Below are 26,343 nucleotides of genomic sequence, written 5' to 3' on the forward strand. Positions count from 1 at the left end.
CCGATCCACCGGAAAACCGATTTTTCCGATACTGATTTCTTTAGCTAAGAACTAGAAAATAGGGTTGCTCCAATACCCTTTTTTTCCAGGCCAAGTAGGCCTACAAGACATACTTCAATTTGAGTACCAATAAGCTGGAAGAACACTAATGCCAAATCAATCACAATAGTACAATATCCAAAATCACAGACAATATCCAGTCTAATATGAATGTCTGGACTAGGCAGGAGGAAAGCAGGTGACGCATGCTTTTTTCCCCCTTCTTTTTGGAGACTACATTGACACAGGATTATGAAATATATCCTTACATTACAAAGGTAATCAGCACCATCTGTATTCTGTAGGCTGCCACTAAGTAGACTGGCTGCTACTTGCTAATGTTTACTTTAGTCACAGGACCAGAGCATCATGCTGTGCAGTGCCATAGACACAATTGGCATAAAACCAGTATTTATGTCAGTGACCTGCCGGTCAACGATTTGGCTGGTTTGATACCGATTTTGCCGATTTTTGATATTGGCCGGTTCGATTTCCATCCCTAGAACAAATATTTGGGGATTTACTTCCTTGGCCTACTGGAAGCACGCACAAGAAATGTGGCGCTGATCGTTGGTTTGAGAGATTAGCCACAGCCACACAGATGTTGCAAAATATACACTCTGTAGTCTGTACACACGGACACTCTGTACAAGTGTCCGAATGAGTCCGTATGAGCATGGAACTCCATGTATGGAGATAATGTCACGGACAGAACAGCCCATACAAGGAGATATGCACGTGTGTCGTGTTGAATAATGCTTAGTTTTCACTGTTGCAACACTTAAAATATTGAATGTGAAATGTGTATGGTATTATTGTATATCATAACGATATCGAAATATTTGGCATAAATACAAAGATATGACATTTTGCCATATCGTGCAGCTCTAACGTGCACCATATCCGTTTGCTATACGTGTAACAAACCGATGTCAAATGGTCCTTGCTAGACTCTTTCTGGTCAGCACCTTGCAGCAGCCTGGCTTCAAACTGTCAACCCTCTGCTTATTGTATCCTTTCTACCCAATGGAAACAGACAATATTCAAGTGGACGGACTGGATATTTCAATATCACCTGATATCAAACATTTTACACATGTTGAGACAAACCATTCCCTTAACCCATTTAGAACGGGTACACATTATTGTGTATCATTATTTTATGCTTTAAATATTGAAAAATAGCAGATATACAAGCTCACAGCGCGAGTGCCGCGCTACGAGCTTGTAGATCAGCTATTTTTTTTTCGTGAAAATTTGAATCTTGACCCGATTCTATAAGTGTCTTTTGAATCCTTCTAAGATTTTTTGAAAACCCTACGTTTTTATGTCAGCAATCTGGCTAGCCATCGCCAAAGAAAAGGTCCTTTTCACTTAAATGGAGCTCAGTTAGTCTGTTCTTGAGAGACTACTATGTCAGTGGTTCTCATACTTTTCCATGTGAAGGACCCCCAAAATGATATTTATTTGGCCACGGACCCTCATCTCAAAATATTTAGTTCCAAGGACCCCCCAGAAGCAAAATTTGAGTTACAAACGTTCGCTTTGAAAATACATAATATTCAAAGATTTGCACACATTTTCACGACTTTTTCCAAAAATAGCAGATCTACAAGCTCGCAGCGCGGCACTTGGTGCCGCGCTGTGAGCTTGTATATCTGCTATTTTTCACTGGTTAAAGCATTCAATAATTCTAGGCCTAACTAATTAATAAATGAAGTTAAACATAAATTAAAAACGTGGTACTGACCCATGTCGTAGGCCATGAAGTCTGAGGAGAAGCACTTGGCCCCGAGGCTGACAGACGTGTCGTTGTGCGTGTTGCCTCCAAACACCAACATGGTCCCGCTCACAACCACCGCCGTGTGGAGGTAACGGAAATACCCGCTGTCCTTCAGAATGGTCCTGCACAAAGACATGCACACAGCAATGGTCGTTAGATCAGCCAAGAGCACAGAACAGGTTGACAAAATAATGCTAGCATAGCATTGTATATTATATGGTAGGGTGTGATGCTCTGTTGTGTTCGCCTGGACCGCGCGGAGGTGCCTAGAGCTCACTCGTGAACACATTATAAACATTATATATTTATAAGGTCAAGTATTCTACTTAATAATTGGGACTTACAAGAACCATTATCATAGTTATAATAGACCTACATTTACAGTAGTTTAGGCAATAATTTCGCTCTATTGATGCACCTTCTCTTTATTGGTACTGTACTACTATTGATGCACCTTCTCTTTATTGGTACTGTACTGTTCTTGTTTTTTCATCTTATCTATCTTTTTTCTTACTTCTCTGTAACTTTGTAAATAACTGTATACTGCTGTGCTACAACTGGACAACTGAATTTCCCCCTTGGGTAATAAAGGTATCTATCTATCTATCTACAGTATCTATCTATCTATCTATGTATGTATCTAATTTGGTTTGATAAGGTTGTGGGCAGAACAATTTGTCCTTGTTATTTAACTATTTTTACTTGAATTATAATTAAAGACACGTCATAGTGAATTAGTGATTATAATAAATAGCCTATGTCATGATTGCTGTTATAACTAGATCAGATTGTGTTTATAATATAACGCCGGTGCGCCTCCGTCATCTCCGCGGAAAACAAGCGTTCCGCCCTTGTTCCATTGTTGGGAGCCGGATGTTGTTTTGATACACGCTAGTATAGATACACGCTAGTATAGACCAGTGTTTCTCAAACTTTCAAATTTCAAGGTCTCTTAAGGGTTCATTTGGTTCCATTTGTACACTGTCAGAGTTATAGTTTTTTTTCCACTTTGAGAACCACTGGTCTAGACCAAATCCGAATATGTGTTGGCAAATGGCTTGGGCGTAAGCCGAGTCATGATGATTTGGTCTATTGCACAACAGAGTACTGTAAATTTCAACATTGTATAGCATGTTACCATTTATTCAGTTTTAGTGTACTGTTTACGTCGGGTGTCTTCAACAGGGGGCCCGGGACCCCTAGGGGGTCCTCAAGAGTTACTACAGGGGGTCCCCCAAATCCTTTGTGTGATAGAAACTTTTTTCTCCTTTTTTATATTAACCACTTGAACCCTAGTGTCCATATTCTAAGAACTTTAGCCAAAAAATCAGCTATTTTCGGCAAAGAGGTTTGGTGTAGAGGGGGGAAAAAAAGAGCACAGAGTGAAAGGTCAAGTTTATTAACTATTGACGGTTCAAGTGGTTAAATAACTGAAAACACAAATCTATATGAATCCAAAATACACTGATGATTGTGCTGTCAAACGATGAAACTATATGGAATCTATGAAAAGGTTGTGGGGGTCCCTGCTTCATCTCTCTCTCAACTAAGGGGTCCTTGGCCTGAAAAACGTTGAAGACCCCTGGTTTTCGTAATGCAAGCATAATGTGAAACGACCCAGAGTTTGGTATAGTTGAGCCACATGGCAGCACGCTCTCGAGGATGGTTTGCAGACAGTGATAGACTGTGTGATATACAGCCTCGTTACAATAGTTTCAGACTCAACCGCATTTAAAAAGATTAAAAAGATTAAGGAATAAAGTTCTAACAAGGGGATGTCCAGTGTCATAATACCCGGAGGGCACAACGCCCTTATCACCAGTTTGACTCCGGCCCGGCAAGACCTTTAGCTGAATGTCATTGCCATACTCACTCTCTACACTGTCAATAAAGGCTTATAAATAACTTAAAACAGGGGTATTCAACATTTTCAGGCCAAGGACCCATTAGTTGAGAGAGACATGAAGCAGGGACCCCCACTACATATTGTATAGGGTTAGGGTTAGGGTTGTGTTGCAGATTTTCATAGATTTCATAGATAGATCAATAGACTTGTTTGACAGCACCGTCATCAGTATCTGTTGGATAAGTGTTAATGTGTTTTTTTCAGTAATTTAACCACTTAAATCATCGATACTTAGTCAATTTGATCTGCTCTTTTTGTAAACCTCTACACCAAACCGATTTGCGAAAATAGCGGATCTACAAGCTCTCAACGCCTCGCGTTGCGAGGCGTTGAGAGCTTGTAGATCTGCTATGTTTGGCTAAAGTTCTCCTCAGAATAGGAACGTGAGGGTTAAAATTATTAATTTAAAATAATGATCCTATAACAAAGATCTGGCGGAACCCCTGTAGTAACTCCGGGGATCCGCTAGAGGTCCCGGAGCCTCTGTTGAAGACCCCTGACTTAAAAAAAATTCAAACATTTTTAAATGTTACCGTCCTGGAGTGACTTAATGCAGACAGTGATGATTGTATACATGCACACAGGAAGAAAGACAGACAGACAGGCGGCCTCATTACATATAGTTTAACACTCAAACATGTAAAAAAAAAAAGGAAATCTAATCATGTAGATCTTGAGATCCACACTGGACGAGTATACTGCATCTCCAATGTGGATCTAGGACTTCATGTGTAATGAGTTGAGTTGCGTTTGACATCAGTCGTCTATGACTTATGACTCTTTGGGCAGTTTCCTGATTTGAGCCATATGGAATTCATTATAAAAATGATGTTTATTATTTCAGAAAGTATAGAAAATATATATTAAAAAAAAACACAAACAGACCCTCCCTCTTCTAGAAGTCTAGACTCCTGCCACACCGTAAAAAGTTCTCAGAATGAAACATTTTAATCAGACAGTACTCTGAAAGAAGTTTTTGTCCTCGCGACTTTGTGTCTTCAAAAGTAACTTAATTTCGTAGTGGAAGCACAGCGACAAGCATATAGAACGCTTTCCTCAGAATAACTCCTCCTAATCCAACATCACAGAGTTAACTCAGCATAGTTTAAAAAAAATGCCAAGCCACTATGAGGAACAGCAATTCAAATTGCAAGTTTCCATTTCCAACAGCAGGAATCCACAAGACTATAATAGCAACAGTGTTATGGAGATGAACAACATGAAGACAACATTATCATGTGGCTCTAATTAAGTGCCAACCAATTATACCACAGGAAGTAATGACTAGCAGTCATCCAAAGGCAGGATGATAAGAATCTAAGCCCACAATCTGGTTCCATCTATTTTGAGCATTTTCTGAGCATTTTTAAAGATGAAAAAATGTACGGCACGAGGGAGACGTTTTAGAGGAAGGGAGATGAATCATAGATGTGCTGTCTGTATGCGTAAGGAGGATTCATGTACTTCCCATTAAACTTTTTACACTATGGCTCTGCAGGAGTTTAGCAGTATGAAAGACCTTACTCTGAAAGAGGTTATTGTAATCGAGTGCGACTTTGTGTCTGTGTGTGTGCACGCGTGTGTGCGTGTGTGCGTGCGTGCACATGGAGCTGATCTTGCAATAGGTTTCATCGCAATCACACTGACATCCATTATAAAAATGAAAGTTAATATACAAAATAAATGAATAAAACTGCATTAAAAAAATGCATAAAAGTACTTCCCTGGCCTACTGGCACGTGTCGTTTCTCGCCGCGTTGTTGTGATCTTGTGGATATGCTATTTTCACTACTTCTTAGATTTTGAAAAAATGTTGGAATAGTTTATTGATGAAAGTGTGTGACTTTTTTTGTTTAATCTTTTTGAATACTCCATAATACTCCATAAATGTGGGTCCTGACAAACAATCAGGGAAACGGCGTACTGAATGCAGACGTCGTAATTAGCCAGTAGCTATGCCCCTCCCCTAAAAGCTTTTTGTCCAATGCTAGCTTAGCACCCCGCAGCTTGCCAAGGCTGTTGCCAAGGCAAACCTTGGCAAGCAGGAAGTTATTCTAAGCTAGCATTGGACAAACGCTTTTTGGGAGGGGCATAGCTACTGGCTAATTGTATTTGCCCAAAAAACGTATACAATTCAAACACAAAAAAAACAACAGCCACTCACCATCTGCTCCTGTCCACCTCGTACTTGTACAGGTCTCCGGTCAGGCCGTATTTGTTGACATTGTAGGCGCGGTACCCGCCGTGGGTGTAAATGGCCCTGGAGCCCGGGTCAAACACGCTGCTGTGTCCGTAGCCTCCCTGCACCAGGGCTCCGTCTGTGTTCACAAACCTCCATGTGTTCTTGGCTGCCAAAACAACAACAACAGAGAGGATCCTGTTTAAGTTGGTGCCAACAAGCTTTGGCGGGCCAGCAGTAGTAGTAGATCCAGTAGCTGCTAAAGCTAGGCCATTACACACCTCATTACTTAGTAAAAAAGGGGGACTACAGAAGACTGAGGTAAAGTAATGTGGTGGTAGTTTTTTTTTTTATGGTGGGAGCTAAAGGGCGAAAGCTAGAAAAAGAGCACAAATGGGTCAAATAGCATTATGAAATACTTTCTTTGGTTGCAGTTTCCTTCTAGGAGCCAGGCTTGTGGGGATCTATCACACAGGATGTTAACATACAGTATACATTCTATATGATACACTAACACGTTCATGCAAACACTATTTGTCCTGGGGAACAATGGGAAGCACTTTGTAATTAAATATTGATAATGATACCAATGATGGTACCAACATTTTAATTTCAATTTTATTGAAACCAATTAAATGTTTAGATACAATGGCCGACTTATAAATAAATCAAGAAGCTCCCCATTAATGAATCAACACAAAAAAAAAATCAGATAGATATTTTATAATCAACCTGTATTATACTTCGCAAAATGTGCAGATCAACAAGCTCACAACAGCCATTTTTTTCCCACAATTTCCACAATTATAATTGTTCATCAATCGTAGTAAAAGCCTAAATAATTGTGAAATTGATTTCAAGTCATGTCGTCCAGCCCCCCACTAACAACGACTCACCTATGTTGTACTCCTGGACCTGGCTGATGTACCCGTACAGAGGACAGTGTCCAAACAGCACCAGCATGACGGGGCCGGTGGCTCCGTCCTGGACAGGGGGGATGATGTGGGCCGAGTGGCCCACCACGGCGTACTGCTCCTTGGCCCGCGGGCTCAGCAGCACCCAGGTCTGGTTCTGGATGTGGAAGACCCACAGCTGGCTGGACACGTTCCCTGTGGCGTCCACCTTCCCTCCGTACATGTAGATCTTCCCCTAAGAGGAGGACGGAACACGTGATGCAATGACGTCAGAACTAGGGATTGGACGATAAGCGATATTATTATCGTTTATTGTGATGATAAAAACGCTATAATCGTGGAGATTTCATTCATCGTGAAATCATCCACTGTCATGCACTGGGATCAATTCACCTTGTATTTGCCAAGCTGCATATCCGGTACCATTTAAACCCTCTATTGGTAAAACGTACTTATAATATACGAACTAGCTAGTCTTTTTTTCACTCTCTACCAAATCTCTTTGGTAGATCTACAGCCGATCTACAAGCTCACAATGTGTCGCGACGCGTTGTGAGCTTGTAGATCTGCTATTTTTCTGCCCCAGGATAATGGATGTTGGGGATATTTTGATTATCGCAATAATGGTGATTTCTTTGGTCACAATAATCGTGACATGACATTGTCATATCGTCCCATCATTTTTTTTATTTCCGACAGCAACGTTAACGATATTCTATGTGTTTATTTGTATACAAGGGGTATTTTATTAAATGTCAAATAATTTATCCGCCATGCCTCATTATGACTGGCCTGATAATTTTTCAGGAGTCGATGGACCAAATCATCAAAGCTCCAATAACAATACGAACCCCCAAGGGGGGACAATGACTTTGCTGTTGTCCTTGAATGTCCTCGCCACGCTGCACACAATAACAACACGTCTTCTATTCCCTGGACTCCAAATCAGTGCTTTACATCAAGAGACACCAACCGGTGCCAACTTGCGCCCTGTCAACTCGTGGCCATATATGGCCTACTTGTGCGTCTGGCAGAGCGTGCATGTACTGCGATCGGTGCTGTTCGGTGCTAGCCTCGCAAGCCATCCCGAGTTACGTCATCACCAGTGTGCTTCCTTTCTCGGTCTGGTGTCCCTCCCATCGAGCCTCTTTATTAGCAATTTTTTCTAATGGCCAATCAAAAGGCTGCATTTCGAGCAAGCCCGCCTCACACCGCTCCTGATTGGTCGAGCGGCTGCTACAGCTCTCAGTGCCGTACCGTACCGTTTACGGTGAATCAAAACAAACACATGAGACGACAGAAAAGATGACGGAAAGACTAATTCGACCGGCTCCATCTGCATATAAAGCCTCCTCTCCTCTCCTCTCCCTGCTCTCTCTCTCTCACTCACTCTACTCAGCTGTACTCTGACGAGCGCGTGTCGTTGAACGGGTAAAATAAATCATGTATTGGAATCGTGATGAATCGTGATAATCGATAATCGCAAGTTAATCAAATTGTAGCCCTCTGAATCGGTATTGAATCGAATCGTCAGGTACCTGAATCGTTACACCCCTAGTATGTATGTGGGTGGGCAAGTTCGGCACTCTGTTGAGGTGCCAACTTGTGCCTTGTTATTTATATCAGGTCACACTTGTTGGTGGTGACGTCATCAAGAACGCTGCTCCCTCATTGGCTGGAAACAATACAGCCGGAAACAAGACTTTTCAGTTTAGGTCAGGATTTAGAAGGTGTTTTTAGAATCAGACTCAGGTCTAAATGGGTATAAAGGAAGCATGTTCGCAGTTTCTATTTTGATCGCCTACCTGTCTTCTTTTTCATATTCTTTGCATTGACAACCTGCTTTCCCCAACTGTCAAGTTTTTTCTTCTTCCTATAAACAGTAGACGAGTGGGAAAAGATGTATGCGATAATGCTCCGCCGCTCTCACTCGTTATTTTCCCAATGTCAGGACAACTCATTATGCATGGTTACATTTCTACTATGAAAAAGAGAGGCTTTTACTTTGATAATAGCAAATACAAATATAAAAAGTAAAACACCATGTTCTATTAGTCCAACAAACAGCTGCTAATGTAATTCAAAACTGTTGTTGTATTGTTTTACAACAGTGATTAAACTGTTGACCGGGAGTATGTTTGAGGTGCCCTGATTTACATTTTTAACTAACACCAGCTGTTTCCAATAAGCTATGTCCATTTTCATTTAATTCTGAGACATACAGACGATGACTCATTTAATAGCTCCCATCAGTTACTATCAAACGTTTTTTGGGACACAAAGCTCACATACAGTAAGTTGTGCATTTTGGTCAGTGATAAGCTAACTTCTTCTCACTGTACCCGCTGTGTTCTATGCTGTGTTCACGAAATGTCATTATGTGATTCGGTACAACGCAAGTTCTCGTTCCAGTTCACACACTATGTACCGATGCAACCTGTCAATGTACTTGGGGAGTAAAGTTAATTCACGTAATAAGAAAGAATGGCTAGCCTCATGACCAGGGGTCATCGCCATGTCGGCTTGTGGTGGACATTTTTGCCTCAAACATACAAAACGAGAAGACAATAATAATATTACCAGAAACACCAGAAAGAGATAGCCTTGAATGACCATAACAGGTCTGTAACACTGAGAGTGTACAAGACCTTTGTACACTCTCAGTGTTATGGGGGTCCTTGAAAATAAAACATTTGAGAACCACTGGTAGCAGTGGACAACTAAGAGGCCATAGTGACATGACATGTAATGACATTCAGTATTGGATATTATAATGAAAATAAAGAAATTTAAATGAGTGTAAAAGACAAAATCTAGAATTTGCCACAGACAAAACCAAGTCTTCCCACGGGCACATTTTGTCCGTGTATGGACATGTTCATGACCCCTGCTCATGACAAAATGCCTCTGCAGTGACAGATTGTGTACACTGCCCCTGTCAGCTCATCACTTGTGACATCTCCATGTGTTCTCTATTGGGTGCCAGAGGTGTGCACAAACCTCATGTAGGGCCAGCGAGTGTCCATATCGCGGCGTGACAGAGTTGACTGTGGGGTCGAGAGGCAGCCAGCTCTTTGAACTGAGGTTATACCTGGAGGAAGAAAAGACAGGGAGAGGACAGGAGCTTCAGGCATGGTGACATAACAATGTTTGAAAATCTGTGTGGTATTTTTTAAGCGCTCTTGAAGCATCTGCGCATTTCATTCTCATCTCATAACCTCCAAGAGTAGAAACATCTTCAGAAACCTGAAGATATTTTTATTTTTATTTTTTTACCGAATAAGGATTAATGAAGGACATCATTTGGTCGGTTCTGTGTCCTTAACTTCTTCGGTGCCATATTTAAAGTTGGACCTCTTATATTGCCGGTTCGCCAACAAAGGGTTAAAAAAATAGTGTGCACGCTGGTGCACACATTCGTGCACAGATCATGCACTATGCATGTGCATGCTTTTCACAGCTTTCAAACAAAAAAATCCGTTCAGGCATTCAGGAGAAGGCATCTGCCCATGAAAGATTGCAGTGCATCTTGGGGATGGATCATGTACTTTCCATCACATTGTCTAAATAATTAATCAATGCACTCGACAAAAAAAGTGTCCCACGTGAATGCACCACAACAAACATAATTTGGCAAAGGAGATAGTCAGACAGAAGGGTAGGGAGAGAAGTGCTTTGGTGAGAATACAAGAGGGAGGTGACAAAGTCAAATCCAATATCTTTAAGAAGCTGTTGGATGTGTCCACAAAAATAGAGCTTTTTAACTTTTAAATGCAACATAAAAACAGGATAAACAGTGTAACAGTAATACTCAATGATCATTTTCTAAGGGTCTATGATATTCCAACTTTAAGATAAATATTCATTGAATTTCTACTTTGTTTGATTGCCTATAACAGTGTTGATTTCGTCGACTAAAACTATGACGAGAAATGTTTGTCGAATGCATTTCTTTCACTGACGAAAACTAAATAAAAACTAAGCTCTGATGACTAAAACTAAGACTAAATATATTGACAATTTCGTCAACAAAATAAAAACTAGACTAAAACGTTAGGGAGGGACTAGTGGAGAAGAGAGTCATTTTATGTTTGGTTGCTCTCACATGTTGTGGGCTGAAAATAGCAGATCTACAAGCTCACAACGCGTCGCAGCGCGATGCGTTGTGAGCTTGTAGATCGGCTATTTTCAGCAATCAGCAAGCAACTAAGTGTAAAATCACTCATTACGATGCCATCAAGGTCTGCCAAAATACATTTCGGTTGACTAAATCAACTGTAGATTTAGTCGCCTAAAATCTTAAGATATTTAGTCGACTAAAATTAGACTAAAACTTTTCAAGTGACTAAATTATGAATAAAACTGAATGACATTTTATTCAAAAGACTAGGACTAAAACTAAATCAAAATTTGCTGTCAAAAACAACACTGGCCTAAGAGAGAGAAAGATGGGGGAGACACGAAGAAAGAACACATGCATCGTAAACTACTGTATACCGTATGTGTGACACTATGACCTTTCAACCTCACAAAAATGTTGTTACTGTAGTCAGTGTCTAACTGAAAATGCACTGTTTTTCTGGGTGATATTTCACATTATTCATTAACCCATTTAGGCCTAGAATTACTGAATGCTTTAACCAGTGAAAAATAGCAGATATACAAGCTCACAGCGCGGCACCGAGTGCCGCGCTGCGAGCTTGTAGAACTGCTATTTTTGAAAAGTTGTAAAAATATGTGCAAATCTTTGAATATAAGTATTTTTAAAGCGAACGTTTGTAACTCAAATTTTGCTTCCGGGTGGTCCCTGGAACTAAATATTTTGAGATGGGGGTCCGTGGACAAATACATATCATGTTGGGGGTCCTTCACATGAAAAGGTTTGAGAACCACTGACATAGTAGTCTCTCAAGAACAGACTAACTGAGCTCCAGTTAAGTGAAAAGGACCTTTTCTTTGACGATGGCTGGCCAGATTGCTGACATAGAAACATAGGTTTTTCAAAAAAACTTTAGAAGGATTCAAAGGACACTTATAGAATCGGGTCAAAATTCTAATTTTCACGATTTTTCAAAAATAGCAGATCTACAAGCTCGCAGCGGCGCTGTGAGCTTGTATATCTGCTATTTTTCAATAGTTAAAGCATAGAATAACGATACACAAAATGTGTACCCGTTCTAAATGAGTTAACAGGCTTCCCGGGACAGACTTTGGCCAATACAGAGCCTTATAAACACCAGTACGTCGTGCCCTTGAATCAGTGTTATGGCAGGGTGGAGCTCAGCATGAGCAGGACGGTCTGGACCACTAATTTTACGGCTATAATCACATCCTATGATGTTTACCCAGCACAGCCCTATCTTTAAAATCGGTGGCTATTTTCTATTGCCGTTTACAAAAAAGTAGAGAAAGTGTGCGGTGTTTACGGCACACTTGCTCTTTTGCCAGCCTCTTTTTCTCGTCTTCAAATGGAGAAAAAAATGGCAATTGCTTGTTGCAGACTTGCAGTTGCTTGTTCCTGAGTTGCTTGTTCCCGCACCCAGCCACGCTAACAGTTGGAGTTGTTTTTTCTGCTTCATGTGCCAGGCGCAGAGTTAAAAATGCATAATTGTTTTGCAAAACTGGTGAGCTGGTGAGAATATATAATAATCAACAAGACCACATTTCTACTAGTTGCATAGCAACGGCAGAGTTATCTCTAAAACTTCAACATGGCAGGCCTAACCACCTACACACTATATACTTTTAAATGCATTTTCTACATTTAAAAAAAATATGTTAATTATGAGATTTAAACAAGCTTGCGTCGCGTTGTGAGCTTGTAGATCTGCTATTTTCAATAGTTTGGGTCCTGGCCAAACATAATTTCTCTTTTGGGTCTTTAGCTAAAAGGTCTACACCAGGGTTCCCCAATAGGCGGCCCTCAGGCCATTTGCGGCCCGCAGGGGGCTACTGTCTGGCCCCCACCAACCCCAGTAATAATGGTGGTATAAGAGCAGCAACAACACTAGTATATCATCGTTGTCGGGTGGAAATCTCGCATCTCCAAATTTTACCTTCTTTCGCAAATCATACAAGGCCATCGCACAAAAGTAGTGAAAACAGCAGATCTACAAGCACACAACGCCTCGCGGTTTGTAGATCGGCTGTTTTCACTAGTTTAAATCATTTTTTAAATGATAAATTCAAAACGAACGGTTTTGGACATACAAGATTTTCACCTGACAACGACGAAAACTGTCGCTGGAGTAGTGGGAACGCCACCGTCGCCCCCTGCAATGTTATGGCCCTCGGCTTGGTACCCTAGACATGATTCGGCCCTTGGGGAAAACTAATTGGGGAACCCTGGTCTACACAATCTAAATGTCTTGAATGATCATTTTAAACACTTCTGTTGGCAAAGTAACCCCATAAGGGGGAACTCAGACTTACGCTTTGACCATGTGATAATCGGAGGCATTGAAGACGTAGCCACCGACCACCCACATGATGTCCTGGTCCACCACAGCCTTGTGGGAGGCCCTGGCCAGCCCCGCCTCCGTGTAGTACTCCTCCCGGCTCCAGAAGGACGAGTTGGCGGGAACAGAGACCGAGCAGTCTGGCCCTGGAGGACAGAGAGCATCGTGTCAATGTAGAAGAGAACAGAAAAAACTACTTCTAAAGGGCCTGTCCATAGTATCAACGAAATGTTCGGTGAATTTCCGAACTCTAATTCGGTCTGATGCTTTTCAGAGAGTCGCGAGTGACGCCATTTTGTAGTCGAACCGGACCTTTTGACCTGAAAAGTTCGGTTTCGGTCAAAGTATGGACAGGCCTTTAGCCCTTGGGATCCTGAAACGTTGTAATTTCAATAGTCTCAATAGTTTAAAACTATTCCACAATCTCCAAATGCTATATAGAGTCTGGAACTACACCTCCCGAAATCTGACTGACGGAAGCTGGCATTTCCGTGCACAAAAATAAATTGTTTTATTTCTATTTCTGCCAAACGGCAAGCTATATATGCCAAGATAATTTTAATTAATAAAACAAATAAAGCAAATGGAGAACAACACATCATGCCCACTCAGGCACTCGCTACCCGGCGCTGTATGAATTATCTGGAAAATGTGGAATTCATTCTGAATAAAAAGGGCAGGTTTCTGCATGGAGTCAGGCTGACTGGAGCCTCTCCAATGCAGTGGTGTAAAGTAACCAAGTAGATTTACCCCGGTTCTGTACTCCAAGTACAATTTTGAGTTATTTTTACTTTACTGGCGCATTTCCAATTCTCAGTACTTTTACTTCTACTCCACTACTACAAGTTTAGTTATAGCTACATTAGATTTTGATTATTATTACAAAACAAACATTAACCACTTCAACCCTATATACATTTCGTCCAACTGAAAATAGCCAATCTACAAGCTCACAAGGTGTTACGATGCGACAAATTGTGAGCTGGTAGATCTGCTACTTTCAAAAGATTTTTTTTTTTTATACATTTGAACATTTATGACAGGACATTCTGCATAATGAGTACATCTACTTTTGGTACTTTTAGGTATATTTCAATGCCAATACTTTTGTACTTTTCGCGAAGTAAATTTGTATTACCAGACTTTTGCTTGTTAACAGAGTATTCCTGTGTTGCAGTATTGATACTTTTACTTGGGCTGCTCGGATCCAAACATTGACCAAACAATCAGTCTCAGCGGTCTGCGTGCAGAATATGACGGGGGCATCAGAAGGACACAGGATGTTTGTGTGCCAGGAGAGTTTCCCCGTGGTCATTATAAACACAATGCAGCAGTGGGTCATGTGACAGGAAAAGGAAAGTGATGTGGCCAATAAAGGCACTTCCACTCAGTCTCTGCGTGGCTCCTTCCTGTGGCTGCAATTCCCCATCAAGTCATGTTGATACATATCACACAGCTTAGATTAACCACTTAAAGGTGTATTCAGTGATAATGAAAGTGGCCGGGTAGGTAGGCCTACGTCTCCAGCTTCAGGATATGTATGATACTGATTTACTACGAGAATGTGGCATTTTATGAGTTCAGTAGTTTACAATCTAGGCATTTAGCAGACGTTCTTAATTCAGAGCGACTGTGGTTCTCAAAACCTTTATTTTGACCATCATAATTAAATACTCTACCCTGATTGGTCGAGGACTGGCTGGCCACCTCTGAAAACCGAATCTAGCTATGCTCGTAACAAGGGCCATGGTGGAAGTCCTTATATGGTCAGCACACATTCTAGTGAGGTGAGTGAATGGAAAATGTACCAATTATATTTTTATTTGAATGAAATACAATCACTGAATATACCTTTAAAACAATATATACTCAGTGGATTGGGGTCCCTCAGAGCTCTATAGCAAGACCGCTCCTTTTTGCACCCTCAACAGAAAATCGCTTCACCAAACAAATAGCTGATCTACAAGCTCACACGTTGTGCACTTAACAGAATAAGGATGCAAGGGTTCCGCCGGGGGCTTTTCCGAATTTAATGAGACTAAATAAGCGATTTAAACCGTTTCCCAACGCCGTAGTGCATGTTTTATGTACCGCCGGATGGAAAATCATACTCTGGGAGCGCAGAACTACCTTTTCTTTTTAGATACAATTTCGGGAAAAGGGTGATCTACAGTACCTCGGCATGGAGGCTTTCTACCCCAGCCCGGTGATATCCCCTTAGGACCTCATCTTGGAGCACAACAGTATGCAGCGGAGGGCGAGGTTCTATATGGGGCTAGGGTTCATGTGGTTAAATAAACAATAATAATAATGTTTGTATCTGCCATCATTTCTGAATGAGAAGGAATAAAATAAAATTAACTCAGCCTTAGGGCTCCTTTTACAAGAGGTAATTTATTGAAGGGCAATCCATTTGGAAGGGGGAGAGAGAGACGATTAAATGCAAGGCTGGCTTCACTAAGCGGGCATTCCGTCTTAGGTTTCTCACTGGCTGGCTGGATGGCTGGCTGTATAAAATGGGTTCATTTGGAGGCTGGCAGCACGGGTGTGTATACACTCACTAAGTGAGCTACTCCTCTAAGCCCGAGACTCCGTGACAGGGTAATAAAGACTAAGATAACACCAGTACTGTTTCTCAAACTCCCTCAACCTCAGTAATTAGATCATGAGCACATTGAGCCGGCGAGATAACCGTGGTCGAATTAAGCCGTCATCTCTTAGCGTAGTGTAAGCGTGTGGTGCTGCGGAACCGTTTAACCCATTTAGAACGGGTACACATTTTGTGGATCATTATTTTATGCTTTAACTATTGAAAAATAGCAGATATACAAGCTCACAGCGCAGCACTCGCGAGCTTGTAGATCTGCTATTTTTGAAAAATCGTGAAAATTAGAATTTTGACCCGATTCTATAAGTGTCTTTTGAATCCTTCTAAGATTTTGGGAAAAAACCTATGTTTCTATGTCATCAATCTGGCCAGCCATCGTCAAAGAAAAGGTCCTTTTCACCTAACTGGAGCTCATTTAGTCCTTGAGTAGTCTGGTAGGATTCACCTTGAAACATGGGCTGCATATTGTTGTAGTGTTTTTGGTTGGTTTCTATTCTGAATGTTTTGAAGGTTTGCACAGGGCTCTACTTCCTGTATTGTCCCAGCTCAGATTCTGAGCCTGGGACAACTTCCTGGCCAGGAATATCATAGTTTTGGCCCAGAGGTTCTTCTCGTCCCCCTAGTGGCGAAAAAAAGAACCTCTGGGAACTCAGATTGGTCCTTGAGAGACTACTATGTCAGTGATTCTCAAACCTTTTCACGTGAAGGACCCCCAAAATGATATGTATTTGGCCACGGACCCCCATCTCAAAATATTTAGTTCCAGGGACCACCCAGAAGCAAAATTTGAGTTACAAACGTTCGCTTTAAAAATACATATATTCAAAGATTTGCATGCATTTTCACAACTTTTTCAAAAATAGCAGATCTACAAGATCACAGCGCGGCACTCGGTGCCGCGCTGTGAGCTTGTATATCTGCTAGTTTTCACTGGTTAAAGCATTCAATAATTCTAGGCCTAAATGGGTTAAAAACTAACAGAGCATTTGGAGCCCAGATGGCCTTGAATCTAAAAAAAAAAAAAGAATAAGCGCATCTACAGGAATGGGGAGGGGGGGGGGGGGGGCAATAGGAACACGGGGTGCTAATGACCCAGCTGGCCGAGATGGTGCTGTTGATGCTGAGGCTGCAGCATCGCTCTTAAGAGATAAGACTATCTCAGTATACCGGGTGACAATGGAATGAGGATAATTATCCTCTACAGTCACCTTTGCTCATGGAGAGAATTGAACAAGTAATATCAGGGGTATTACCGTCGGTTCTCGTTGGAGTGGGGTTTAAATAGGGTTCTATGAATATCTTTCAATTTGCAAATCAATGTTGATCACGAGGATTAGGCTTCATGTCCTCCCCCTCCCCCCCCCCCCCCAAAAAAAAAGGAAATCCAGCTACTTCACTCCCATTACATAGAGTGCTGATTGCATAAAGAACAGATTTGCAAGTCACCATCGCGTCGCAATGCAAGGTGTGGATATTTTGTAGATTTGTTCATTTGAGAAGAAAGTAACACTGTTGCGCATGGGGTATAAATTAAGCTTAACATTACAACCATCCAAATTATTTGATAGGAATGAGCAAGGAAACAACAATGATATAAATCAGCTGGGTCTTCAACGTTTTCAGGCCAAGGACCCCTTAGATGAGAGAGATGAAGCAGGGACCCCCACGACCTTTTCATAGATTCCATAGTTTCATCGTTTGACAGCACAATCGTCATTGTATTTTGGATTCATGTCAATGTGTGTTTTCAGATATTTAACCACTTGAACCGTCAATACTTAATAAACTTGACCTTTCACTCTGTACTTAAGTCTGCTCTTTTTCCCCCTCTACACCAAACCTCTTTGCCGAAAATTGCCGATCTACAAGCTCACAACGCAGCTTGTAGATCTGCTATTTTTGGCTAAAGTTCTCCATATGGACGCTAGGGTTAAAGTGGTTAATATTAAAAAAGTAGAACGTTTCTATCACACAAATATTTGGAGGACCCCCTGGAGTAACTCTGAGGACCCCCTAAGGGTCCCGGGACCCCCTGTCGAAGACCCCTGATCTAAATAATGATCCTGCATACAAAAAAAAAAAAAGCCCCCGCATTGCAGTTACACCGTGTTTAGCCCGGCCCTGTGACTCTGCGACAGCTGTCAATCTAAAAGACATATCACTTCGAGGGCAAATGTTTTGTTTTTTCAATATCATTATTCAGTGCCGCTGTTACAACTTCATCCTAGAGCATACATGGGCAACTGGCGTCCCGCTGGTTAATACCGGAATACTGATATATTATTGATTTCAGCGGTTAGAATTCCAAACATGACCTGCTTTAATTCCGTCAGCCTATATTAGTAGCTTAATGACTAGTATAGTAGTATTAAAATGTATTTTTTTATGTCCAATGTATTTGTATTTAGGTACATAAAGTTAACATGACTATATAACTAAATGTGTTTGAAATTAAATACAAATTTCAGGATTCCAATTAAAAAAATAACAAAAAAGAATTCAGGATTCCGATTCAAAAGAAGCAAAAATAGCTGATCAACTGCGATGCGTTTTGAGCTTGTAGATCTGCTATTTTTTGCTTCTTTTGTATGAGATACTAGAATGACAAAGTAGGACGTAGCAATATGCAATGTGGCCCTCTGGAGTGAAGGTGGAAATATAGTGGCCCCCACCATCATCAAAGTTGCCCACCCCTGTCCCAGAGAAAACACTGGACATTCAAATCAGCATGGCGAGTTGAAAAATAGGTCACACAGCTGGCAGCAGTGCCACTAAAACTGCCAGCTAAGCGGAAGTGCCACCCACATGGATGTGACACCAGCCACAAAGACAAATAAATGCAGGGCAATTCTGGCCGCTATGGGTGGTTGAACTGGCTTAGCGTAGCCATTTCTTCAGCAGGTAAAACGCCATCAATCGAAGGGCCTGCTGCAGTTGCTACTGAATCTTGGCACCCCACAAAAGAGTGGCGGGATTGTGTCGTGCAAGTAACAAAGCTGTCCGACAAGCTCATTTATCGTCACTGTCGGGCAGAAACCTCGCATCTCCAAGTTTCAAAATTAGTTTCAGTAAAGCCCTGCTTCGCCATACAAGACTGTCACACAAAACTAGTGAAAATAGCAGACCTGCACAATGCCTCGCTTTTCACTAGTTTAAAATCATTTTTAAAATGATCAATACAAAACAAACGGTTTTTGACATACACGGTTTCCACCCAACAACAACGATACACTGCAAGCTATTTTCGGTGTGCGACATTTAGAACATTTAGAAAAATAGAGAAAAAATATTCCGCCCCAGGATAATTGGATGTTGGGGATATTTTGATTATCACGATAATATCGTAAATCACATTTTGTTTTGGTCACAATAATCGTGAAATGAAATTTTCATATCGTCCCATCCCTGTATGAACGGCAGGGGATTGTGTTCCAACAAACTGATTTGTTAACCCATTTAGAACAGGTACACATTTTGTGTATCATTATTTTATGCTTTAACTATTGAAAAATCAAACCTCGGTTCGAAGTGGAGCGGTGAATTTGAGCAGCTGTACCCTATGTGAGTGGGTGAGTGAGTGTAAACTGTGCCTGTGAGTGAGTGGTGAGTGTGCCTGGCCTGCACAAAACAGCGCCCCTCCTTTAACTAGTGTTTTGTGTGTGGCCACTCAAGGTATTGCCAGACTACGGACACGGCCACCCAGCCAGCCACCCAGCCAGCCACCCAGCCACATACCCACAGACATACCTGTTCATTGGGAGCGCTTTCACCGCTCCAAAAACAGCAGATATACAAGCTCACAGCACGGCACTCGGTGCCACGCTGCGAGCTTGTAGATCTGCTTTTTTTTTACAAATCGTGACAATTTGAATGTTGACCCGATTCTATAAGTGTCTTTTGAATCCTTCTAAGATTTTTTGAGAAACCTATGTTTCTATGTCGGCAATCTGGCCAGCCATCGTCAAAGAAAAGGTCCTTTTCACTTAACTGGAGCTCAGTTAGTCTGTTCTTGAGAGACTACTATGTCAGTGGTTCTCAAACCTTTTCATGTGAAGGACCCCCAAAATGATTTGTATTTGGCCGCGGACCCCCATCTCAAAATATTTTGTTCCAGGGACCCCCCAGAAGCAAAATTTGAGTTACAAACATTCGCTTTGAAAATACATATATTCAAAGATTTGCACACATTTTCACGACTTTTTTCAAAAATAGCAGATCTATAAGCTCGCAGCGCGGCACTCGGTGCCGCGCTGTGAGCTTGTATATCTGCTATTTTTCACTGGTTAAAGCATTCAATAATTCTAGGCCTAAATGGGTTCATTTGATTCATTCATTGACATTTCACTGCTCTTCCAACCCCACCCCCTGCAGAGTGCAGACAGACCCACCTTGCCATCCAGGGTTGCAGACGCAGGACTTGGCGCTGCTCTGGCAGCGGCCTCTGGAAGGGAAGCCGCAGTTCGCCTGGCAGTAGGGCACGTCGCAGGCTTCGCCCTTCCAGTTGGACTCACACTCGCAGTGCACGGAGCCGGGCGTTGGCCACGCGGCATTCTCCGCGACCCGAACAGTCGTTAGGACACGTGTTCAGTCTGAGAAGAGGGAGGAAGGAAAAGCACGAGGGTGACACGTTGTGTTAGCGTCGGATAAACGTTTCTAGAATCAGGGATGAATCTTACATTTTATTATATAGATGTTTAGCTGTTGGGGTTGAAGATATGCCTTTATATATAAAAAAAAAAAAAGAATCTACAAGGCCGATCTACAAGCTCGCAACGCATCACAGCGGTGAGCTTGTAGACCTCCTATATTTCAGTTATTGGCCGTTGTCAAAGCCGTCCCAAAAGGATTTATGTCCTCACTAATATGGTAATACAAGTGTGTGTGTGCTTGGTGTGTGTGTGTGTGTGTGTGTGTGTGTGTGTGTGTATGAGAGACTGAGCTTTTATTCAAGGATCTGATTTTCAGACCCAACTTTAGTCTCGTCGCCATGGTGATGAAGTCAAGAATGAACATGAAAAAAGGAAAACTTTGGGGCTTCCATTAGCCCTTTGAAGGTGTTGTGTGTGCGTGTGTGTGTGTGTGTGTGTGTGTGTGTGTGTGTGTGTGTGTGTGTGTGTGTGTGTGTGTGTGTGTGTGTGTGTGTGTGTGTGTGTGTGTGTGTGTGTGTGTGTGTGTGTGCACGCGCGTGCACGTGCGTGCGTGCGTGCGTGCGCATGGGAGCGGGTGAGAAAAAAAAAAGAAATTGACTCAACCTTTTCCACGAGTCCAGTTTTCAAAAAAACGTGCAATTGGTGCATTCTGGCCATGGTTTTATTATAGCTGAGCAGTTAATCAAAAATGTTTTAAAAAGTCACAATTTCAACTATTACAGAGGCTACAATTAACTCACTGACTGCGATAGATTGATGTTTATTACACGTTTATGATCGCAGTTCTGTGTAGAAGCAGTCACTCGCACAGACACACAACGCGCGGCCACGCGTGATTGCTCGCACACAGACACACGCGATGCTTGTTGCCATTGTGTGTGCTAATGGGCTAGCAATGTTGTGCGCACGGATCAAGCCACAAGTAGGTGGATCCACTGATCTCTAGTGATTGGTTTAGGGGAAGTCAAAGTCCCTCCCATTGTAAATCGTTCAGACAGGGCACAATGTCAGACTCAAGCCTTTGTTTCCCTGAGTTGCTTATTTTTTACTCTGGATGGCGCTGTTCGCTAGCTAATGGGTCACCAATTACTTCCGGGGTAAACGGAATGACACCCGACACGATGAGGATAAAAAAAGAAAAGGCCTTATAACGGGAGTGAATGGGGCGCGTGGTGGTAATAGACACTGGATGGCACCGTTCACTAGCTTATAGATCAACAATTTGTTAATTAATCACTTAATAAAATCACTTAAAATAATTGACAGTTGCAGCTCAGTGTCTGTCCTATCCTACCTATATATTGCCTGTTCTAACATTGTGAAATCAAAGGCAAAGGTCCAGCTATGCGGACAATAACATTTTTGTTCCATTCCACATTTATTGCTTCTTGCCTCACAACAAAGCCAAATCCAACATTTATATTACTACATACTGAAGTTTTTTTTTACTTTATATTGTTTTGTGTGCTGATTTCCTCCTGCCTGTAGTATCAGAGTGAAACCATAGCATGTTCTGTGGTGTAATAGTGATTAGTGGGTATAATGGTCACAGGTAAACCCAGGTTTCAGGTCAGGAAAATAATACTTTCAGAATAATTGCAGCTCGAGGAGATGATAATAAATGTTAGTGTGGCCCATATCTATTTAAGTTACCACAGCCACCCGCTTTCCTCTAGTGTGTGTTGATTTTGTTATGCTTGTACAGTACAATAAGTGCAAAGGCAAAAAAAAAAATAACCATTGGTTTGCTCAGTAATCATTACAGTGGACGCATTACTGAGTAATAAGTCCAGTGTTGCCATGTCTGCTTATTATAAGCAACTTTGGGCTTGTTTTTCTGTAAAGTTGCTTGTTGGTACAGAAGTTGCAGGTTGTTTTTTTGGGGGGTTGTATTTGCTTATTTGGGCTTGCTTCCTAAAGTTGATCAAACCAGTGGTTCTCAAACATTTTCATGACAAGGAAACCCCTCAATATTTATTGGTCCAAGGCTAAAATATTTTTTGTACCATGAGCCCATGATTTGTGTTAAAAATTCAAAATAATTCACTTTTTTTAAACTGAAAATAGCAGATCCACAAGCTCTACAATCTCTTGTAGATCGCCCATTTTCAAATATCCTATGGATATAGGTTTTATAAGCTATCCTGTGACCAATTCGTTTTTTTTTGGGGGGGGGGCTTGTTTTCATAAATCCGTTAAATATCCCTGGGCAGTGGGAAGCCAGAGGAAACTCTGGTGGAGGCCCGCATCGGTCCTGACGTGCAAATCGGTCGTCCGACCTGGGTATAGGGGCGAAAGACTAATCGAACCATCTAGTAGCTGGTTCCCTCCAAAGTTTTTGCTTATTTTGCTGAATGAGTGTCTTCTGGGTATTCACCTGTAGGAGATGTTGAAGCCGGTCAGGTTGTAGGCTGCGTCGCTGAAGAAGTGCAGCAGGGCGTAGCCGGACTGGGACACCACCTCGGGGACCGTCTCATTGCTGTAGCGCTCTGGGACGATTAGACCACTGGAATGAGGAGAAAGAAGATGTCACCAGTGGTGGAAAAAGTTAATCATGTTTTACTTGAGTGGAAGTATCAATACTGCAATGTAGAAATACTCTGGTACAAGTAAAAAGTCTGGAATTCAAAATGTACTTGAGTAAAGGTCCAAAAATATTGGCTTCAAGTTTTCAAATGTGTAGAAAACTTTTTGAAAATAGATCTAAGATCTGGTAGATCGGCTATTTTCAAATGGCTGAAATGTATATGGAGTAACGGTCTAAGTGGTCATTGTATGTTTTGTAATAATAATCAAAATCGACCATGGTTTTCAGAAACATGTACAATATTTGGATCCGAGATGTAGTGGAGTAGAAGTAAAGTATTGAAGTACAAAAACATTAGCACAAACACCTAGTAGCGTGTGTGTGGTCGGGAACCATGATGAATGGTAAAAACCACAGAACTGCCATAAGCATCAGCAACAGTACAACAACCACACGCGCCAAAAAAACTACTACAGTACCGTTAATGTGTTATCAATGCTGCGTTTGTTCGTTTTTTTATATGGAGTGGCTCCTCGGAGGCGAGCCGTCTTAGAAGTCTGTCTGTCTGGCGCTAATCTCGTAAAAACCGCCGGGCCCGATCGGCACCACATTTCTTGATCGCACTGCCAGTTGGCCACAGAAGTACCGATTTCTTCACATGTTTTATACTATAAAATACGCTAATGTTTAACCCATTTAGAACGGGTGCACATTATTGTGTATCATTATTTTATGCTTTAACTATTGAAAAACAGCAGATATACAAGCTCACAGCGCGGCACCGAGTGCCACGCTGCGAGCTTGTAGATCTATTTAAAAAAAAAAAAAAAAAAACGTGAAAATTAGAATTTTGACCCGATTCTATACAGTAAGTGTCTTTTGAATCCTTCTAAGATTTTTTTGAAAAACCTATGTTTCTATGTCAGCAATCTGGCTGGCCATCGTCAACGAAAAGGTCCTTTTAACTTAACTGGAGCTCAGTTAGTCTGTTCTTGAGAGACTACTATGTCAGTGGTGCTCAAACCTTTTCATGTGAAGGACCCCCAAACTGATATGTATTTGGCCACGGACCCCCATCTCAAAATATTTAGTTCCAGGGACCCCCCAGAAGCAAAATGTAAGTTACAAACATACATATATTCAAAGATTTGCACACATTTTCACGACTTTTTCAAAAATAGCAGATCTACAAGCTCGCAGCGCGGCACTCGGTGCCGCGCTGTGAGCTTGTATATCTGCTATTTTTCCACTGGTTAAAGCATTCAATAATTCTAGGCCTAAATAACTCAACATTTCATACTGGAAGTCAAAGGGGCTCTGATTGGATCGAAAGCTTGCCCAAAGTCATCAAAGGTCACATGGCTGACGTCATACAGTAGATCAGGGGTTCCCAAAATGTTTAGGCTCAGGGCACCCCTATAAATATTTTTTCATCCGAGGCACCCCTACATTATATTCATAGTTTTCACTCCCAGCATCTCATATTTATAGCATATATTAGCTGAATGAATGAATATTTTAGCGATTATGGTACAAGGAAAACATCGAGATAACAGCCATTTTGGTTAGAACTGACTAAAAATGACTTTGTACTTCACGTTTAAAATGATACTAAATATTCTTTTAAGTGTCCAGACAAATTCCAAATGTTATCAAATTATCTCGTGGCACCCCTGGACTGCCGTCACGGCACCCCAGGGTGCCCCGTCACCCACTTTGAAAACCCCTGCAGCAGATGACTGACGTCACAGGCTGGACACGCGGTAGTCTCTGTCCCATACCCAAGTGTTTACACAATGCCAAGGGCAAAAGATTGTTGCTAAATAAAACTACAGATAAACCATTCTAAATATACATTTTATTATAATCAGATTCCGTGCGCGTCCCGTGTTAAAAAATGAAAGCTGTCCCGACTCTGTCGGCAATTCCCACATCACAGACAGAACCCATAAGGCAATTAAAACAAGCGGTGCAGTCAAATGCTTGGGAATGATGACAGCTCAGTGAGGTTTTATTAATGAAGATGTTCATTAATGGGAGATCTTGAGTGAGGCGGTGCAGAGCGCACACCTGACTGCTTCCTCGCATGACATCAATCTAAAACTTTTCTAAAGAAGGCTAGGTCTTAATTCAATAAAAGAAATACAATATTGCATTGCAGAGCGCGGCATCTAGGTAAATGCACATCCGTGGGTGGAGAATTCCTGACAGCCTGGAGATGACAAATGGCAAGCACTGAATATAAAGTTTAGATAATTATTCCTTCATATTCATGAGGGCCCCCACACAGTGACAGCAGTGCAATATCCCAATAGGGCCAGTTGACCTTTATTAGGTCTTCAGAGGTCACGGTCAACAGTGTGTGTGTGTGTGTGTGTGTGTGTGTGTGTGTGTGTGTGTGTGTGTGTGTGTGTGTGTGTGTGTGTGTGTGTGTGTGTGTGTGTGTGTGTGTGTGTGTGTGTGTACGCATGCGTGTGTGCGTGCTAAACTCAATGACAATAAAATATTCTACGTTTTGGGTCTGAGAGGCCAAATGTCATCAAATGGTGGTCCGTGGCTCAAATGCCAAATAAATAATGGACCTTGATACGAAAAGGGTTGAAAACAACTGCTATAGACAAGAGCAAAAAAGAAACAATAGACTATGGGTTGAGCAGAGCAATCATGTGCTTTGTTATGCTCACTGGGAATAATCTCGGCTTGTACTGTACGTTTCTGTGGGTCTTGTTTATTCCAAGGTTGCTGTATTGTGTTTTAGGGCATGCTGCAAAGGCCCATTAGTTTCCTTTATGAGGTGGGAAAAAAGCTATTGTCAGTGTACGTTAGGCCTAACTCATTCAAACAACTGTGTTGGCGTATGCTCTGTTGATAAGCTCAGAGAAGGGCAGCAAAATATTCACAAGCATTTCTTCTAGCTTCATTAATTACAGTAGAATATGGAGATACTTAAACATAATTATGATCTTGGTTGATTTAGAACAGCTGCTGCAACCCAAATATGTTAATACCAGGTGATAAGGTGTGATTTCAAACAAATGTTCCCCAAATCATTCAAGCTAACACTTAATTAAAGCTGAAGTAGTGTTGATTTTGTCAGCAAATGTTCAATTCAGTTTTAGTCATTGAATGAAATGTAATTTTGTTTTAGTCATATTTTAGTCATCTGAAATGTTTTAGTCTGGTTTTAGTCGAATAAATCTACAGTTGACTTTGTCCGCGAAAAAGTATTTTGATTTAACGCTTGGATGCACTCTGAAAATAGCCGTTCTACAAGCTCACA

At 41.5% G+C, this 26,343-nt stretch overlaps 1 protein-coding gene across 1 annotated transcript in view; it reads right to left on the bottom strand.

Moving 5' to 3' along the window:
* atrn (attractin) overlaps window positions 1-26,343 on the bottom strand; it is a gene marked incomplete at its 5' end in the record, with an annotated part of 253,285 nt that overhangs the window by 192,266 nt on the left and 34,676 nt on the right. The window contains 8 exon segments of the mRNA XM_080750193.1: window positions 1,790-1,944; window positions 5,893-6,076; window positions 6,804-7,056; window positions 9,822-9,912; window positions 13,254-13,425; window positions 20,276-20,418; window positions 20,420-20,476; window positions 22,914-23,042. Coding sequence (XP_080606319.1) covers window positions 1,790-1,944; window positions 5,893-6,076; window positions 6,804-7,056; window positions 9,822-9,912; window positions 13,254-13,425; window positions 20,276-20,418; window positions 20,420-20,476; window positions 22,914-23,042 — 1,184 coding nt within the window.

This window comes from Nannobrachium achirus, assembly GCF_963921795.1.
Source record: "Nannobrachium achirus genome assembly, chromosome: 20".
Lineage (NCBI taxonomy): Eukaryota > Metazoa > Chordata > Actinopteri > Myctophiformes > Myctophidae > Nannobrachium > Nannobrachium achirus.